Source organism: Giraffa tippelskirchi, chromosome 7 (assembly GCF_054371585.1).
Source record: "Giraffa tippelskirchi isolate mGirTip1 chromosome 7, T2T-mGirTip1v1.2.pri, whole genome shotgun sequence".
In the NCBI taxonomy this organism is placed as follows: Eukaryota; Metazoa; Chordata; class Mammalia; order Artiodactyla; family Giraffidae; genus Giraffa; species Giraffa tippelskirchi.
In genome coordinates, this window is record NC_137281.1 from 99,649,097 (window position 1) to 99,668,951 (window position 19,855).

At 40.4% G+C, this 19,855-nt stretch overlaps 2 protein-coding genes across 13 annotated transcripts in view; one reads left to right on the top strand and one right to left on the bottom strand.

Annotated features, from left to right (window-relative positions):
- The window catches only part of NUSAP1 (nucleolar and spindle associated protein 1), a 28,798-nt gene extending 27,071 nt beyond the window's left edge, over positions 1-1,727 (top strand). For all 11 annotated transcript variants that reach the window (XM_081507685.1, XM_081507686.1, XM_081507681.1 and 8 more), the window contains one exon: positions 825-1,727. In XM_081507685.1, the coding sequence (XP_081363811.1) occupies positions 825-921 (97 nt within the window). In that variant the 3' untranslated portion in view covers positions 922-1,727. The remainder of the gene's footprint in view (positions 1-824) is intronic.
- Positions 1,728-2,155: 428 nt separating this feature from the next.
- NDUFAF1 (NADH:ubiquinone oxidoreductase complex assembly factor 1) lies at positions 2,156-18,722 on the bottom strand. 2 transcript variants are annotated; one of them, XM_081507694.1, is made up of 5 exons: positions 18,665-18,722; positions 13,476-14,128; positions 10,419-10,604; positions 4,948-5,022; positions 2,156-4,008 (listed from the first exon to the last, which is right to left on the bottom strand). In XM_081507694.1, exons 2-5 carry the CDS (start codon positions 14,049-14,051, stop codon positions 3,859-3,861), a joined length of 987 nt encoding a protein of 328 aa, XP_081363820.1. In that variant the 5' UTR covers positions 14,052-14,128; positions 18,665-18,722; the 3' UTR covers positions 2,156-3,858. The 2 variants fall into 2 exon arrangements, with proteins under 2 accessions (XP_081363820.1, XP_081363819.1); XM_081507693.1 differs by having other exon boundaries at positions 18,541-18,722.
- Positions 18,723-19,855: the final 1,133 nt, after the last annotated feature.

The window sequence follows — 19,855 nt, forward strand, 5'->3', positions numbered from 1 at the left end:
TCAGAAGACCCAGATTCAGAGCACTGCTCTTACATGACCTACCTACCCAAACAATACACCTGGATGTCCCTCCAAATATCAGTCATATGCCCAGGGCACCTAAGTATGCACACAGATGTAAATTCTCACACCCAGGGAAACCAGGCTTACTAGGCTTCAAGGTCCTGCACAGGGGGAAACCCCAGTATGATCCTTAGCGGCTTCTTTCTGCATGAAAACCAAGTTAATGCCAGAGTCTGTCCTGGGCTGCAGCTGGTCCTGGTTTGGTCGATTCCCTGAGACACCCTCCTGACACAGATTTACCTATCATTTGACTAGACAGCTACCACCAAGACCTTATTATTTGCTATTAAAATCATTAACATGATTCTGGGCCTTTTTTTTTCCTCTTAATTCCTTCCCTCAAAAATCATAGTTGGCTTAAATCAGTAGATCCTGGTTCCAATGCTAGCACTTTCATTAGACAATGTGATTTTGAGCTTGAACTCTGACTTCCACGGATAGAGCTTTCTTGTTTAAAACAAACTAAAAAAATCTACAGGGGTTGGATTCACTCTCCAAGGTGTCTTCTGGTTCTGATTTCATGCTTGGTTTTAGAATGCTGCCTTAACATAAGGGAAAAAAAAATTTCTAGCCTTTTAACATAAGTGACTTACAGGTATGGTTTTCATCGCACAGACCACTGGTCAGAGCGCAGTGTCCTGTAAAAGTGTATTTTACACTGGATGTCATTTTAAGTTTGGACATTATGCTAACCACAGGTGCCTTAAAGTGGTCTGTTTGGAACTTCACCAGAGCCTAACATATAACCTGTCCTTTTGTAGGGAGGAGCAACGAAAGAAACATGAGCAGGAGCGAAAGGAGAAGAAGGAAAAGGTCCTGGGAGTTCGAAGGGGCCTCATTATAGCTGAACGTTCATAATTTAACATCCTGTAAATATTTCTTTCCTCTGAACCCTTTTTTGTAAATATTTTTATACTGTCCTCTTACTTGTAGTCAAAAAACCTTTTTCTGCTCTTAACTTTGTTCATATACCTATATGTAGTGCCTGTGGCTTCTTCACATGCTATACCCCTGAAAAGACATTACTTTTAAAACTCACAAATTCTTTTGAAATACTTTTTACCTAAGCCCTTGTACAACTAGCTCAGTTTTCTACAAAAGACCCATCGTAGATTCTTGACCTAGATTTTTAAAGTCAAGTGCCCTCTGCTGGCTCTAGGAACAGAACTTCTAGGCAAAAGCATTTTCCTGATGGTAGCCAATTATAACACATACTTCAGTAGAAATTGAACAATAACAAGTTATGGATAGGGTAAGCTGTGAAAGGCCACCTCTTCATCCTCTAGAGAATCTAGTAATCTTACTGAAACTGTAGGCCATTTGGGTTGGTAAGACATCAGTATTTTACCTATGTGAAATGTTTCATTCAAGCTTTTGTATACTTCATGTAATTGTCAATTACATATCTCTGTATTCTTAAAAACAAAACTATAGCTCATTCTAGCCTGGCTTATTTAGAAATACACAGGACCATACTGAAAGTTGGGGATTGCTGCTTTAAGGATTACTGTGCTCTGTCAAACTGATTATCTTCCTCGATTTATGGAAAAGACTAGAATTGCTTAATATCATATTCATGTTTGTTGCACCTGAGTGGAGCGTCTGCGTTTTGTATGGCTTAAGATTTTCATGAATAAAATTTTTTCTCATGGTGGTAAGATTCATTCTTTGTAAATGTAATTGGTTTCCAAAATTTACTTGACCAGCCAAGACTAATAAGAGTTGACTTGTACTCTTTGCGCATCCTTTCTTGACCTCCTACTCCTAGAAGAAATGATTTATGTCTTTCTTGTGTATTTTCACAGCACCTGTCAGATTCTATTATACTTATTTTTATACACATATGACCCCAGAGAACATGGCACAGAATATGGCATACTCCTGGGTGTTCAATAAACTCAGATTTTGCTATCGAGAGGCAGAGACCAGATCAATCAAGAAATGTCTGTCAACTACCCTGCTAGTGTGAAGGGAAAATGATACAACTATTTTGGAAAACAGCTTTGTAGTTTCTTTAAAAATTTAAATATACATCTATCAGATGACCCAGAAATTCTCCTAAGAAATGAAAACATATGTCAACACCAAAAAGTGCAAATATCTATAGCACTTTTATTCACAGTAGCCGAAAAGTAGAGAAAAATCCAACTATCAATTGATAGATGAAAAAAAGCACTAAAAAATGAAATACTGATAAACACTGCAATGTGGATGAACATCAAAGACATTATGTGAAGTGAAAAGAAGCCAGACACAAACTTACACAGAAAGTAGATCAGTGATTATGGGGCTGAGATGGGAATGAAGAGTTAGTTTTAGGTGTTTTAGTCACTAAGTCGTTTCGACTCTTGAGACCCCCCATGGGGTATAGTCTGCCAGGCTCCTCTATCCATGGGATTTCCCAGGCAAGAATACTGGAGCGGGTTGCCACTTCCACCTCCAGGGGATCTTCCCGACCCAGGGATCGGACCCAGGTCTCCTGTGTTGCAGGCAGATTCTTTACCATCTGAGCCACAGGGAAGCTGACAGAAATTTCCTAAAATTAGCTGCATAAAGAGTGCACAGTTCTGGAGGTCCAGTGGTGAAGACATTGTGCTTTCACTGCTGTGGCCCCAGCTTCAATTCCTAATTGGGGAACTGAGATCCTGCAAGCTGCACAGTATGGCCCCCCCCAAAAAATCATTGAATTTATATACTTAAAACAGGTGAACTTTGTTATGTAAATTATACCTCAATAAAGCTAATAAAGACAAGCAATTACATGAAAATATTTTAGGCCAACATGATGGAAAAGCTGTCAGCCTTGTGTAGTCTCTTATCTTAAACTTGGCTCTTGTAGGATACTCTGGCTATATCATATAGTTCCCTATCTCCTCTAACAGGACAAGAATTGATCAGTTTAAACTTAATCAGGGTCTTGTTTCTGGCACACGCAATCTCTAATACTTAAAATGACTGGGGAAGCAGCCAAGGATCACGCATCTTTGGAGCACCAGCAATGCAGATGTTATGGACTGCACGTTTGTGTCCACCACTCCCTCCCAATTCATATGTTGAAAATCCTAATTCCCAATGTGACTTGGTACTTGGAGGTGTACTTGGAGGCCTTGGGAAGTAATCAGGTCACATGGGTGGAGCCCTCATGATAGGATTAATGCTATTATATGAAGAGAAAAGACTAGAACTTGTTCTCTCCATGTAACGATACAGTAAGAAGGCAGCTGTCTACAAGCCAAGAAGCACTCACCAGACACAGGTAGGCAGGTACCTTGATCCTGGACTTCCCCACCTCCAGAACTGGGAGAAATACACATGTGTTTTGTTTAAGCCACCTAGTCTATGGTAATTTGTTACAGCAGCCCAGGCAGAATAAAACAGTAATTTTTTCCCCAGTGACTTCTATAGCATCTTTATCTTAATGTCTTCTTCAGCAGTCTCCTCTCCTGATAGCTAGATTAGAAAACAGAAGAAACGTATAGGGAATAGAATGGTAGAAGGCCATCAACAGTCATTTCAGAGCCTCCCTGTTTTGGGAACCAGCTACTAGTATAGGAACTGTTCCTAACAGGAATCATTCTAACCCAAAACAGTTGTTTACATAGTACCTCTGCATCATTACTTGCATTCTTTAAGTTAAGGTATCACTTAAATCCTGGTTCGTCTCAACAGCAGCATTTAGCTATGTCTTAGGGAAGACATACCAGCCACTGTTTGGACGCCATTTAAAAAAATACTTTATTTTTGTGTCACTGTGGATTCTACTACCCTCATCAATACAGAAATACCACATGATCACTATTTAAAGAGTCTTGGATTAAGCTCTGGAGAATTTTCATAGGCAAATTCTTCTGTGTGGGCTGGATCTGTAAATACTCCAATAAAATCTATTTCCAAGAAGAATGGACCATCCACTTTATCAGCCAGGGTGAATCCAATAGATGAGATCTAAATTTAAAACACAGAAATTGATCAAAATCTTGTATGCTGATGCTGTCCCTGGAGTTTTAAAATTCTGTAATTACTATAGCTTCATCTACATATTATCAGCCCTTAACATGTATACCATAGTTACTCAAGTGCTGTAGCAAATTATAAGAAGAAGTACATGGCTGCTTTTCTTTCCACATTCTACTTCTCTCTTTAAAACAGTACCACTTAAGACTAATAAGTAAAAATGGATGTCTAATGGAGGTTCCTTGAAGCTCCCCTGAACTCTATTTTAAAGCTAAAGTAAAATGTAGGCATGCTGAAAAAATGACCACACTGAAATTCCTCCAAGCAAGGGGTTTGGTTCACAGGACAGTTCTGAGTCAGCATCTGTCTAGGTATAACAGGAGTGTACTTAAATAGGAATTTTCATCTTTCATTTGCCAGCCTTCAAAAATGAACTGAACTAATCCTCACAGTTCTATTTCACTAAAGGTAATATACGGTCTTTCCCTGATGCTGGGAAAGACTGAAGGCAGGAGAAGGGGACAACAGAGGATGAGATGGTTGGATGGCATCACCAACTTCATGGACATGAGTTTGAGCAAGCTCCAGGAACTGGTGATGGACAGGGAAGCCTGGGGTGCTGCAGTTCATGGGGTCCCAAAGAGTCAGACACGATGGAGTAACTGAACTCAACTGAATATATGGTCTTCCCAGGTGGCGCTAGTGGTAAGGAATTCACCTGCCAATGCAGGCGACACAAGAGACGCAGGTTTCAACTCTGCATTGGGAAGATCTCCTGGAGAAGGTAATGGCAACCCTCTCCAGCACTCTTGCCTGGGAAATCCCATGGACAGAGGAGCCTGGTGGGCTACAGACCATGGGGTCCCAAAGAGTCAGATACAACTAAGCACACGCAATACAGTTCTGAGTGAAAATACAGGAAAATGTTACCTTGTCGAGCAGAAGCTGGTACTGGGCATCCCGGATTCTTCCTTGATTAGAGAAGAAAAATTTGGAGAAAGGAATCTGAAAGAAAAAACCATTGACTTCAAAGCTGAAATGTAAGCAACTGAGGCATCTGTATAGAACTGCAATGATAAAATAATAATGCTTTAAATTTAATTCTAAAATTATCTAACGTGAAGTTATAACAAGTGGCTTAGTCATTTGGATCACAGATGGAAAAAAATTTTAATGAAATAATCTAGGTATTGCAAGAAAACAACTGTAAACCTTTGCAAGCCAGAAGTCCCAAAGGAAAAAATAAGAGTACAATTACAACTTTCTGATGGCAAAAAAAAAAAAGTATCCTAAACACAAAACTTTTACAGATAACTAAGAAAAAGATCAAACAACCCAACAGAAAAATGGAGACGGGAGAAACAGGCACATCTGTATACTGTCAGGAGGACTACAGTTTAGTCCAGCTCTTAGAGAATAGCTGACAGTTAGGGCACGCAGGATTCTAAGATGACCCCCAAGATTTCCACCTTTCAGTGCACATACAGCTTCTTCCAGGTATTCAGACACTAATCTCAGTGCTGCTGTGAAAGGACTCCACAGAAGTCGGGTCCCAAATCAGCTGACCTTAACAAAGGGAAGATGATCCTCTGTAGGTGTGACAATCACTTGAGCTCATAAAAATGCCTGGTGAAGGAGGTTAGAAGCATCAGAGGGACTCAAAGGGGGAAGCGAGGGAGATTATCCACTGCTGGCTTTGAAGATGGAGGAGCTCAATGGCAAGGAGTGTGGGCTGCTTACAGGACCTGAGAGTGGCTTCCGGCTGACAACCAGTAAAGAAACAAGGATATCATTACAACCACAGGAACTCAATCAGGCCAATAATCAGAATGAGCTCGGAAGTGGATTCTTCCCCACAGCCTCCAAGAAGAATACAGCCCAGCTGACACCTTGTAATACCAGCCTTAGAAGGCCCTGAGCACTGAACCTGGCCATAGGCTGTCTAATCTGCGACTTACAGAACATGAGCTAACAAATATGTTGTTTGAAGCTGCGAAGTCTGAGGTATTTTTAATACAGCAATAGGAAACTAACAGCAATACCTAACAAAATTTGAAATGCTATAATCTGACCTACCAATTTCACTTTTACAAATTTATATCACAGATAAACTCCGACAAACACATAAAGATACAGCTTTTTCTAATAACAATGACAAAAAAGGAAAAATAGAGGAATAGTTGAATAAATTATGGTGCAATCATATAACTAAATACTATACGGCTAATTTCAAAAATGCAGTATTAACAGATCTATACCTGATGCTGTGGGAAGACGTCCACAATATATTATTAGTAAAAAGGAAGATATAGACAAAATCTACAGTGTAAACATCATTTGTGTTATAAAAAACAAAATTTTTTTTGGCCATGCCATGCAGCTTGTGGGATCTTAGCTCTCTGACCAGGGACTGAACCCGAGCCCTCGTAGTGAAAGCCAAATCCTAACCACTGCACTGCCAGAGAGTTTCCCTAAAAAGAAATTTTTGAAATGCCTCCAAAAAAACTAATAAATTTACTGTAGCAATTGGGAATAACCCAAGTGTCTATTAATAAAGGGCTATTTCAATCAACTATTGGATACTACATAACAGAAAATACCAAACAAAATAACAAAAAATGAAGAATAATTACATGTAGTGATATGGAATCTTTCCAGGATCTAAATTTTAAAACTATAAACCTGTACAGAAGGTGCATAAAGCATACTACTATTTTTAGTAAAAAAAAAAAAAAAAAAGAAGTATACGTGCATATATATTTGCTTATTAAAAAAAAAACTGTAAACCTATGCAAGAAACTAATAAACATGGTTACCTATAGAGGGTGGGGGGGAAGGGTAGAAGGGAACAGAATGGGAGTGAGAATTCTTTGTACATATATCTATATTATTTTGATTTTTGAACCAAAAAGAGTGAATTAAAAAACAAAATGTTCAGATTATTTATCACCCAAAACACTTGCTGACATAAAGTGAAAGTGAAGGTCACTCAGTCGTGTCCAACTCCTTGTGACCCCATGGACTATACAGTCCAAGGAATTTTCCAGGCCAGAATGCTGGAGTGGATAGCTTTTCCCTTCTCCAGGGGATCTTCTGAACTCAGGGATTGAACCCAGGTCTCCCATCTTGCAGGTGGAATCTTTACCAGCTGAGCCACAAGGGAAGCCCAAGAACTGGAGTGGGTAGCCTATACCTTCTCCAGCAGATCTTCCTGACCCAGGAATCAAACAGGGATCTCCTGCATTGCAGGTGGATTCTTTACCAACTGAGCTATGAGGGAAGCAAACAAACTCAATTCAAAGTCCATTTAATAAACCACCATTGCATAAGATCATGTTATTCAGGAAGCAAATTCAAGTGCAGTCACCTCCTCATTTCACCTGCTCCCTTCATTTCTGTTAAAACAAACCTGGAAGGGACACCCCCACCCCCACCCCAGTTTCTCATTTTGCATCCTGGTTTGGCACTTCAACTACCTTATTATTCAAAATGTATTCAAGGAGCATGTGTCACCCACCCCCCCAGCCTTTTGTCTATTTGTCACATAATTTGATAAGATCACTGTCCATACCAAGGGAATTTTTCAGTCTGGGAAAAAATGAAGCTAACAAGGCGCATTAAATCTGATTTGCTTAAAAAAAAAGAAAAGGATAAACAATTGTTTTCTCTCTACAAATGACACTAGCATGCATAATTTTTCCATCACTCTCCTCTGTTTTCTTTCTATAATCAGTGTAAATATTTGAGCATCTCACTTCTATTTACTACGGGAGAATTATTCATGAAGAAGTAAACAGCAATTAATAACATTTAATTTTTAAAAATCTCTTCCCCAATACTTCCCTTAATAATTTAAAGAAAGGTGTTGCAAACAACTATTATTTCCAGCCAAAGATCAGAACATGTCACTTCAGGAAAGAAAGTAAGAAGTAATTGCTAATGATTAAATGGTAATGATACTAGAGAATAATTTGGCAATGTGCATCAAAGCTCTTAAAAATGTATGTATCATATTTTTCTAGGTATTTTATTTCCAGGAAAACATCTAAGAAAATAACTCAGGATGTTACCTCAGTGTTTGATATAACAGTGAAAAACTGAACACAATCTAAATGTACAATAGAGGATGGATTAAATAAATTGTGTCTCTTTATATTTGTGCAGATATTAAAACTGATGTAGAGATATATTTCAACAGAAAGTTGTTCATAAAATTCAGTTCAGTGAAAAATACATGTTACAAAATAGCACTGGCACAATATTATTTTTGTGAAAAAAGTGTAAACAGAAAAGTCTGAAGGTACATACTAAAATAAAATTAGTATTTTATTTCTGGGTAATGGTAACACAAGATTATTTTCCTTTTCTGCATTTTCTAGAATTTCTATAATGAAATACTTGTTTTATTTAATAATTTGTTATATGCATTACTTGCATACAAGTGTTACATATGTAGTAATTTTTGGTTATATATCTATATCAGTGTATACATACATATCTGTGTGTGTGTGTACTCAGTTGCTCAGTCAGCCTCCGACTCTTTGTGATCCCATGGACTGTAGCCCACCAGGCTCCTCTGTTCAAGGGTTTTCCTAGGCAGGAATACTGGAGTGGATTGCCATTTCCTCCTCCAGGGGATCCTCACAACCCAGGGATCAAACCCGTCTCCTGCATTGGCAGGTGGATTCTTTACCACTGAGCCACCTGGGAAGTTCAGATATGTATCTAATGCCTATTATATGCTAGGCACTGCACTGCTCTAGGTACAAGGGAAACAGCTATGAACAATACAAAGTCCCTGCTCTCAGAATTTACAGAATTTATGTTCCAGAGGAGCAGAGTAGACAGTGACAATAAACAAACAGACAACTGAATGAACAAATTATTGTACTTAATGGTAAGTTCTAAGAAAAAATTAAACAGGATATTATTATTGTGTGAGAGGATGCAACTCTAGCTAGAGGGATCAGGAAAGGCCTCTCTGAGGTGACTTTTGAGCTGAGAAGTGAGTGATAAGAAAGAGAAAGCACACGAAGAGCATGTCCATAGGATACAGCATGAAACACAAAGGCTCTGACAGAAGTAAATCTGAGTTTGACACACACGAAAGGGGCCGTCTGGAAGAGGGCAGGAGAAGGAGGAGAGACTGAAGATGAAGGCGGGGTCTGCTACTATAGGCCCCATGGTCATGTTAAAGAGTTTGGACTGTATTCTAATAAGGAGTGATCACTGGAGGGTTTTAAGCATGTGAGTGATGTAATCTGAACTATGCTTTAGAAAGATCACTCTGGCTGTTGTGTGCACAGTGGACTTTAGGAGGTAAGAGGACAAAAGAAGCTCTTGCAGTGATCCCAAGGCCTGAACTAGGGTGAGAGTGGAAGAGATAGCTAGAAATAGACCTACATGTATTTTGGAAGGAGACGTGAAAGAATTCGTTAATAGACTGGATGTGGGTTGGGGTGACAGGAATCCAGGATGACTCTTAGGTTTAAATATGAGCAAAATGGAGACTTTCTTTTGAATTTATAGATTAAAAACCTTCAATAGACAGAAGAAAAGAATGCACACTTGGTTTTGCCCTCATTCCCTGAATCTCCATTTATTTTCCTTTGGGTTAACATTTTTTGCCTTCTAAAAGTTTCTTCTCCCTACAAAATATGACTGCCTTATAGTACCAAGAAATAAATAGAATAAAAATGTTGGTAACGTAAAGTATCAAGTATTTATTCCTCTTAAGGGAGCCTTTCTACTCAACTAGGGACACTAGCTAGGTACAGTTGGCTGGAAGAGATGATATGGCAGGAACTTAAAAAGAATCACCTACAGTACTTGTGCAGAGGGCAGAGATATACTTATGATTCTGCACAGGCCTGGCCATACCCTTATCAAAAGTATTTACTGGAGGACTTCTCTGGTGGTATGGTGGATAGGGATCATCTGCCAATGCAGGAGACACGGGTTTGATCCCTGGTCTGGGAAGATTCCACATGCTGTGGAACAACTAAGCCCATGCGTCACAACTACTAAGCCTGAGAGCTACAAGTATGGAACCCGCACACTCATAAGGCATATGTTCTACAACAAGAGAAGCCACTGCAATGAGAAGCCCATGCACTACAATGAAAAGTAGTCCTTGCTCACCGCAGCTAGGGAAAGCCCACACACAGCAACGAAGACTCAGCACAACCAAAAATAAATAAATTTTTTTAAGAAGTATTTACTGATTAGTAAGCTAACATTTCTATTAATGAAAGAAAAAAATCAATTATGTAAATCTTGCCTTTAGGTCCTCTTTCTTCTTTCCCTTCCCATAGTCCAAGAGGAATTAATAAGAAAACTACAATGTAACCATGACCAAAAGACCTCATTTTCATATAAGAAGAGACTTGTGCTGTTGTTACCTTGACCTCCTGCCAGTAGGGCCCCCCACGGGTGAACATGAAGTAACTGTACATCTGATCCTTCCTCTGGATTATATCCGTGTCCTCCCTGATATTCACCATCCAAGGTCGACCATCTCCACGGACACGGAGATACAGAGTGTTGAACTGGGACCAATCATAAGATCTCTTCATCTCAAAAGGGCCCTAAGGTACAGAAAAGAATGTTAATTTCACCTCATTTTCCACTATTAGCAAAATGTGAGTCACCATCACCTTTTACAGCATCAAAGGGATCGACAAGCCATTTTCCTGCCTTTTTCTGCTTTCTTCCACTTTAAGAAGGCAGATATATCTGGTGATTCTTATTTTAAGCACAAAATACTGACCTAGTTAAATGTTTCTAAGTTAATGTTCAAGGCATGATTTGCACAGGACAGTGTTTACATGGGGTAGACACTTGTGTCACTGAACAGAAATGAATTACTGCATGTATTTTCTTTCCCTGGGCCTAGAGAGCAATGGCTTCTGAGTGGGCCATTTTACTGAAACTGCCTTCCCTTAAATCAGAAAACTATGAAACACCTCAAGTTGTGTTTTTGTTTTTGGCCATGTAGCACGAGGGATCTTAGTGCACTGACTAGAGATCGAACCTGTGCCCCCAGCAGTAGAAGCAGAGTCCTAGTCACTGGACTGCCAGGGAATTCTAGACCTCAATTTTTAAAACCAATATTATTTTAACAGCTACCATCCACTGAAAATATATATTAACCACTTGGCATGCATAATTTAATCTTCACAATAGCCCTATGAGGTAGGTACTATCATTGTTTTCCATTTTACAGATGAAGAAACTGAGCACTCAACTCATAACTGGTAGGTCCAGTGCTGTTTAACTCCAAAATCTATGTTCTTAAAAACTACCTAAATGGTCTCTCTTTGAAAGCAGAATGTAGTATTAGTTTCCAAAGGTGTTTGTTAATTCAGAGCTCATCTGATTTCAAGAATACCAATGCTCAGATATGAACTCTTACTTACTAGCCATACAATTTTGGACAAACTACAGAATCTCCCCAAGCCTGTTTCCTCATCTGTAAAAGTGAGATGGTTATACCTTACAAGATTGATGTGGGGAATAAAAGGGATAATGTATATAAAGCAATTAGCACAAGAACTGGCAGGGTACACTTATCAATATTATCAACTATTTTCATTATTCCACAGGTTATCACAGAATTATTTTCTACTGTGGACTGACCAAATCCATTCTGCGGATTTTCAAGGCCTGAAATAAAATCTTTTATGCAAGTTTGTTACTGCTGAAAGAACACATAACGTTCTTTTTCATGATTATCTTGACAGAGGGGGCCTAATACTATTCTCACCATTTGCTTTTCTCCTTAAAGCACCATAACCAAGCAAACACCCAATGGTTGTGGCCACTACCAGACACGCGAGCCTGTCCAGAGCATCCCTGAAACAACAGCTGATCATCAAATTTGCAAAAAGCAACAGGCTGGTGGCGAGACAAAGGAGCTGACCTAAGCAGCTTTGGAAAATGGTGTTCTGACTGGAAACCAGAAGGCTAAAGATAAAGAATACTACACATAAGCATTGTACACTAGTTGGTAAAGATGATTCTCACAGGGTTATGGGTTATAAATTTTGAAATGGCTTTTCACGTAGGGTTGAATTAGTAAGTAAATGTATGGTAAATGGTGGGAGACAGGTTTCACACCATTACAGACTGAAGCTATCAATACACAAGAGGGAGGAGGCTAGAGTAAATCATGTGGTACTGGATTAGAGTTAAAGCATCAATATGAACTCATACTTAGCTTAGTATACATAAATAATTACAGACGTGTTTCCACAAGTTGATATGCATACATATATTTCCTAGCTGTGTCCACTGAGAGGCCTAAATATAGTGTCAATACAGATTCTGGTTTCTAATATCATTTAAAAAAAAAAAAAAAATGAGGGCTTCTTTGAGAAATGGCTAATTCTAGGGTTAGAACAGAGAAAAATACAAAATGAGCTATGGCATCTTGTAGTGCCAAAAAAACAAAAGGATGGTGGCAAGTCAAAGGACTAGGTATAATCTGAAAGAGCTCCCAGTGGTCAAAGCTGGAACAATTTGAACAACCAAATAAATAACATGGTACTGGATCATAACCCAAGTGTAAGTCCATTCTAAACAACTGAATAAATAAATAAATGTGAGAGAAGAAAAAATCTTCCTTTGTGAAGAATTGAAATCTCAAATAATTTATGAAAATACTACCCCTTCCACGATATAGAACTTAATCCCATACCCTACCCCATGCCTTGAATGTAGGGTACACTTAGTAACTTGTTTCCAAAGAACAGAATATGAAAAGAGGTGGGGGGGAGGGGGAGAGGGGATAAGTACTTAACAACGGAGTAACCTAGCAAACACTACCCTGACCAGGTGACCAACATTAACACATCAGTGATGAGTCAGGTTGCTAGCATATACCCCTGGTATGATGGGAAGTGTACTTCAACTCTGTGCTATTCTTCCTAAAACCTAGAACCTCAGTCTAACCAGGAGGAAAAAAAATCAGAAAATCCCAAACTGAGGATCATTCTACAAAATACCTGAGCAGTATTTCTCAAATCCTCAAGAAAAATAAGGAAAGACTAAGAAACTGTCACAGAAATAGTTTACTTGAAAAAACATCCACAGGCTGGCCCTACTTCCCCCTCTAAGGAACACCAAGCCATGAGAGGGTCTGTGGGCTATGTCAGAGGAGATGCAAATCTCCCCAGAATATCATTTAAATGTCTACCCTCCTCAGGGCTCCTCAAACGTAAGTATGCCTCATCCCGGCCAATAAGGACGTCCAGAAGCATGTAGCCTCTCTTAAGGAACCACTTTCCCCTCGTGCTTATGAAACGTTACACTTGTGCCCAGTAGTTATTTAACGCCATACACAAGATGAGATGCTAGGTGTTTTCATTTACAGAAATAAAAGCTGTCTGCTATAGCTCATGCTACAATTAAGTCCACCTCAGTTCACCAGAAAACTGCAGCTCCTGAATTTCACGCACCCTCGGAATCTTGGATACCATTGCACAGTACCCACTTCGGCCACTTTCCCCATCCTGCGGCGCCTCAGAGCTCAAAGTTCCATACAGCAGCGCACTCTGGTTATTCTTGCCCATTTTCAGGAACACTTCACTTCTACCACCAATCACTTTATCAGAAGTTACTGTCCACTTATCCAAATCTTCTTTGCTACGGAACTGCCAAACAACCCTGGCTTGTTCCATCAAGACCTCATGCAGAGGGCGGCCTTCAGGCCCTATCCAATATTTCACAATATCATCCTTCAAACGCCTAAAATGGTCCTTCATTTCTTCTTTAATTGCTTTATCAAAACTAATTTCAGGCTTGTCCTCAGGAGAAGTTATTTCCAAAGCAACTTCTCTCTGGTGATGTTCTTCCAAATTCCCTTTAGTCTTCCTCTGAGAAGAGGCTTTGCCAGGAGCAGCCACTGGTTTCTGAAAACTACTGGAACAATAGTCTGCAAAGCGAGTACCAAAAAATGGACAACAGGCAACTCTTGGCTTCAGGCATTTTCTGAGAATATAAGTGCCATTCAACAATTTATGAACCAACGCCATGATAAAAAAAAAATCAAAATGTGAATTTTTCCCTGGGCTACCAGGGAAAGAACCTTCAGCAAATAGCCCAAGTCCACCTATAATAAAAGAGACAGTGAAGAGTTACTAGTGTACCAATGAATATATCATAATTTCAAATTCAACATGGATCATGTACTGTGAAATTCATTAAATTATTTTCTAATTCTATAAGTACTTACCCAGGACCTCCTATGAGCAGAAAAAAGTTTACACTGTATATAATGCATCCCACTGCCTTGAGAAAATAGGCCAAGATAAACAGAAACACAACTTCCTTCATGGGGTTAATGATCAGTCCTAAAATAATTCAAGAATGCACTTCAAAAGGCAGTGTCAACTTTAAAGCAAATTTTTATGCTACATTTTAAAAGAAATAATTGGTTCCTAAAATAAAATGTTCAACTAATTCACTCCAGGATTGAGGCTAACTGACAGTTTAGCACTTCTATAAAAAGAACAGACTACAGTCTGCATGTGGAGTCAGAAGACTGCACAGCTAGAACTGTTTACCCTCAAAGCAAAAACAGTTGATCTTTTGAGGCCTTCATTTCCTTGGGGGAAAGGCTGTGATAATACCTCCCCTACCTACCTTAAGAGATTCTTCTGTAGATCAGATGGAATGATGGCTAAAAGAGGGTTCCCTGATCCAGTTAAGTCTGACAAGATCCCCAAGATTCTTCACGTCTAATAAGCTACTAGTCCAAGGCCCATACTTTGAGTAACAAGGTGTTGACTATCAGTTACTATTTGAGGTCTTCAAAGATAGAACCTAAACCATAGTAGCAATAATACCATTACATTTAAATGCCATTCTTAATATTTTCCAACCACTCTGACAAATATTATCTCATTTAATCCACATAAGCCTCCTGTAAGACAGTTAGGTAGATATTTCCTTTCAGAAGGAAATAGACACCAACTGGTGAAGTAACCTGACCAAGATTACAATGCTAATCATTATGGAAGCCAGCACTAGAACCCTGGCCTTAAATGTTCCCATTTGACACTGCTGGCTCTCTGTATGTAAAACATTAGTAACATAACTTCTATGCCTCTACTGAAGTAACAACTTTGCTCCTGCAAAAACATTTAATGATTGCTAGTAGGCAGTGCTGCAAGAACCAGGAAGGCTAAATAGGAAGGCTAACAATCCCCTCTCCTACTTATTCCAGCTACCCTGAAAATGAAATAAAATATGCAGTGCTAATTTCATCATCTTTCTCTCACCAGAGAGAAGAGAGAAGAAACAAAAACAAAAAATCACCCACTAGTAAGAATACAGTACTGAGAAACAAGATGGAATGCTGAGAACTTTAAAAGCTTCAAAAATGCCCCAAACCCAACAATTCAGCTCACCTGCCTCAGTTGCTTAAGAGTCTACATCAAAATGGCACCCCGACCACTCTATCTAAACACAGGACTGGTCATCTTTCTAGACTGCCCCTCCTCCCTCACTCCCTACATCAAGTGGCTCATGACCTCATCTCTCCTAAGTCACTGCATTCCAGACGTCCACCCCTACCCCCAATCTACCCCACTACTCTCAGCATCTATAGAGGGCCTAAAACACAAAACTGATTCTTTATCTTCTCAGACTAAAACTCTTCAGAGGCTCTCATGGTCTTCGAAATAAAACTCAACTTTCTCCACAGGGTCTGTGAGACTCCTCCAGATCTAGCCTCCGCTCATCTCTCCAATCTTCCCTCTAATCACACCCTACTCTGCTCTAATCACAGAGAACACCTGTGTTCCAGAAACTGCCATCCAGTACTCCCTGTCTGGGCATCATGTCTTAGCAGATTGCTGCTCCTAGGGCAGAAATGCCCTCTACTGATTTCTGCTGGCTAATTTATCCTTTGAGACTCAGCTCAGACATCCGTAACCTCCTCAAAGAACCCTTAATTACTCAACTCCACCAAGACCTTTTGATGTGGTCTCACTGCATACTAGGCTTAAGCTTTCCCCGCTACCGTTTATCGCCAGTTCCCTTGTCAGTCTCCCCACCAGACTTCTGCTGCTGCTGCTAAGTCGCTTCAGTCGTGTCCGACTCTGTGCGACCCCATAGGCGGCAGCCCACCAGGCTCCCCTGTCCCTGGGATTCCCCAGGCAAGAACACTGGAGTGGGTTGCCATTTCTTTCTCCAATGCATGAAAGTGAAAAGTGAAAGTGAAGTTGCTCAGTCATCCGACTCTAAGCGACCCCATGGATGCAGCCTACCAAGCCCCTCCATCCATGGGATTTTCCAGGCAAGAGTACTGGAGTGGGGTGCCATTGCCTTCTCCACCCCGCCAGACTGGAAGTGTCTTAAAGGGAGAGACTGTCTTCACTGCGGTACTTTCAACTCCCAGGATGGTGCCAGACATGCGGGAGGCTTCTAATATTTGTCAAACAAATAATAGCTCCACATTTATACACCAACACCGCCACTAGTGTCTTGGTTCAGGGTTTTAGTGATTCTTCCCAGAACTATTGTAATTCTCCTAACAAAGGGCTTCTTGGGCTTCCCTGGTGTTCCAGTGGTTAAGAATTCGCCTTGCAATGCAAAGGACACCAGTTTGATATATGGTCCAGGAAGATCTCACACGCAGCAAGGCAGCTAAGTCCCTACGCCACAACTACTAAGCCCACATGCTGCAACTACTGAAGCCCTCTTGCCTACAGCTCATACTCTGGAACGAGAGAAGCCACCACAATAAGAATCCCACATACCACAACAAAGAGTAGCCCTGGCTCGCACAACTAGAGAAAGCCCACACACAGCAACGAAGGCCCACCACAACCAAAAAATAGATAAATCTTTTTTTTAAAAAGTGGGGAGAGGCTTCTCAAACTTTAAAGTGCCTTGAGTTATATGGGAATTTTGTTAAAATGCAGATCCAGATTTAGTGGGCACAGGATGGGGCCTGATATTCTGTATTTCTAATATTGTATTTCTAACAAGTCCCCAGGTGATTGCTGGTGCAGAGAACACCCTTCAGGATTTAGTAAAGTCCTAACTCATCTCTCTGACTCTGACCTCCTCCTTCTCTCCCAATCCAACCTTTGACTGGCAACAAAGGGTATTTTTCTAAATATGATGGCATTCCCTTTATTCAGCAATTCTGTCCAGAAATTAAAACTCCTAAAATGGTACACAAGGCCCTTCAAAATGCACCCAATTCCTTGGTCTCACTTCTTACTTTCATGGGCAATACCCTCAGCTCTTAACTACAATTATGTCTGATACACAAAAAACACATCACTCAAAAATGACAAAAGTGACCAAACATTCTACCTACTCTCCTGGCTAATACAAGTGACTGCCATACCTGACCAGTCAGCATTAGCCTCACTCTAGATACATAAGTATCTTTCCTAATCATAGAATTACTTCCATCTCTCGACTACTTTCCCCCAAATCATATAACAGAAACCTAAGTCCAACAATAAATCCCTTCTAACACCCTTTAAATGAGATGCCCATGGCTTTCCAGGGCATGTATTCTCTTCCACTACAGGGAGCCCAACTTGTTCAGCTATAAACATGTTCCTGGTGGCTTCTGAATGGAGGGCACTGACATTGCTCTTCCTCCCTATTCTCATGAGAACTTGTGCATACATCTCACAGCCCTTACATACTATTAGAATCTTGCTTTTATCTGTCTACCTAAGTAGCCTGACTTTAATCTTGGACTATGGCTTGAACATAACTGATGCTCAAATGTCTGCTAAAATAAATGAACATCCTGTAAATGGTATGTTTTCACATGGACAAAAAAATAGAAGGGAACCAGGAGAAATAACAACAGTTGATCTCACATCCTGGAATCATAGGAAATATCTAAATTTCCCTGACTTCTTTAAATGATTTTTTACCTCTACATACACAGAAATTTGGGAAATAAATGATAAGCCTTTAAAATGGAATCTGTACAATCATAAACACGAATTCTCATGAATACCATGCTTAGGTTACACTAGTGAGTGGCAAATGAGAAGTATATACAAAAAATGCATATACACTAACATTACAAGTATAAGAATGTATGGACAAAAAAGATATAGGGGTAAAAAAGAAGAAAAAGACTTAAAGTAGTGTGTAGGACAATGGGGCTATGAGTAATATTATTCACTATTTTCCAACCCATCAATAGTGTTACTACTTCTCTAATAATATAACTTTAATTGTAAGTGTTTTGTTTCATTCTATTACCGATAAACATAAAGTCAAAATCATTAACTGGATGATCTCCGGCCGAAGTTGCTGAGTTTTCCTGGGAATGTAACCTAAACGGCTAAAAAGAGAGCTGTATTAGTGAAGTTTGTATATCCAGAGCTTACGATGTGCCAGAAACTGTTCTGAGCGCATTGATATTTTCACAACAACGATGAGAAAGGTACTATTATTATTCCAATTACGGAGACAAACAAATGGAGGTTCCAAAATTAATCACCCGAGGTCATACAACTAGTAAGTGGCAAAACTAACCTCAGAGTCCCAGTGTTTAGTCGGGGAGCGATCGGGCCCGTGCCACAGCCCCCTTACCCTTCACCTGCTAGGGCCGTGTCACCCTCACAAGCTCCCGACACGCCAACTCCAGACAGACGCTCACCTGCCTCCCCGCCAGCGCCTCAGAGTGACTTTCACTCGACTCCCCGCTTTTCCAGACCGGGTACTCCACTGTTCCTGTGCGGGGACATCTGTTTTTCCAGTCCGGAGTAAAACCAGGCCTTATGACTCTAGAGTTCCGGTTGGGTGCAGATGGGAGGAAAGAGTAATAAGAATCTCAGAGCGCTATGAACTGAGGGTTTTGGTCGGCTAGATTCCCAAAGGCTTCCCCACCCCGATCCCCAACCGCCAGATTTTTTCTGCCCTGTGTGAGAAAGTGGGGAGAATTTAGAGATGCTTTTCGCCTCTCCTTCCAGCATCCCACCTTCAGGCTACAAACTCCATCCCGTATCTTTCAAACAGAACCCAGATATTGCCAACATCCTTCGCACCTAAGGATCCAGGGTTCACTCGCGCTCCATCCCCACAGCCGCCCAAGAGAGGTCCACGGCCTCAGAGGATTGCTTCTATGAATTGCCTCCGCGGAATCTTTGGAGACCCACCACAAACTTGGACAGCAAACCATCCTACCCGCCCTTCCCCAATCTGGCCCCGTGGGGTCGCCCACTCCGCAGGGTTTCGACTGTATCCTATGCACTTTCAACACTGTATCTTAATTATAATTATTCATTCACTTCTCACTTCTTGTGCCACGCTGTGAGCTCTCGGGTCCAGAAGATGTTTTTCCTGTTCTCAGCACCTAGCATAACGCTAGCAGCAATTGAGTACTCAGCCTGAATTTGAATGAAAAGTGGGGCACTTAAACACGTACTCCAGGGTCCTAGACCTCGCCAAGTACAACTGCCTTTTCAAAGTTTCCTCCATCTCTCTTTTTTCACACCATCACCTCTTCCTTCTTTAAATTCTGCTTTGACTTCTCTAGCCTCTACACTTAGCTGATTCTGGTTCTCCTACCTTCTTGAACCTTTTCTAGCTGCCTACTTTACTGACTCTTCTTTTTCCTCCCACAACCTTAAATGCAGGTTGTCTCCAAAACCTAGCCTTCCTCCTTCCTCTTTTCTTCTCCTTCTTCTTTTTTTTCCTCTCCTTCCTCTTTTCTAGCTTATATATGAGTTATCTACAGACAATCGGATAATTTCCTCCCCTGAACACCAACATATATTTCCAATTTCTTGACAAAAGTTTCAGCTGTAGGATATACCACTAGCATCTCAAATGTGATTTGTTTAAAACA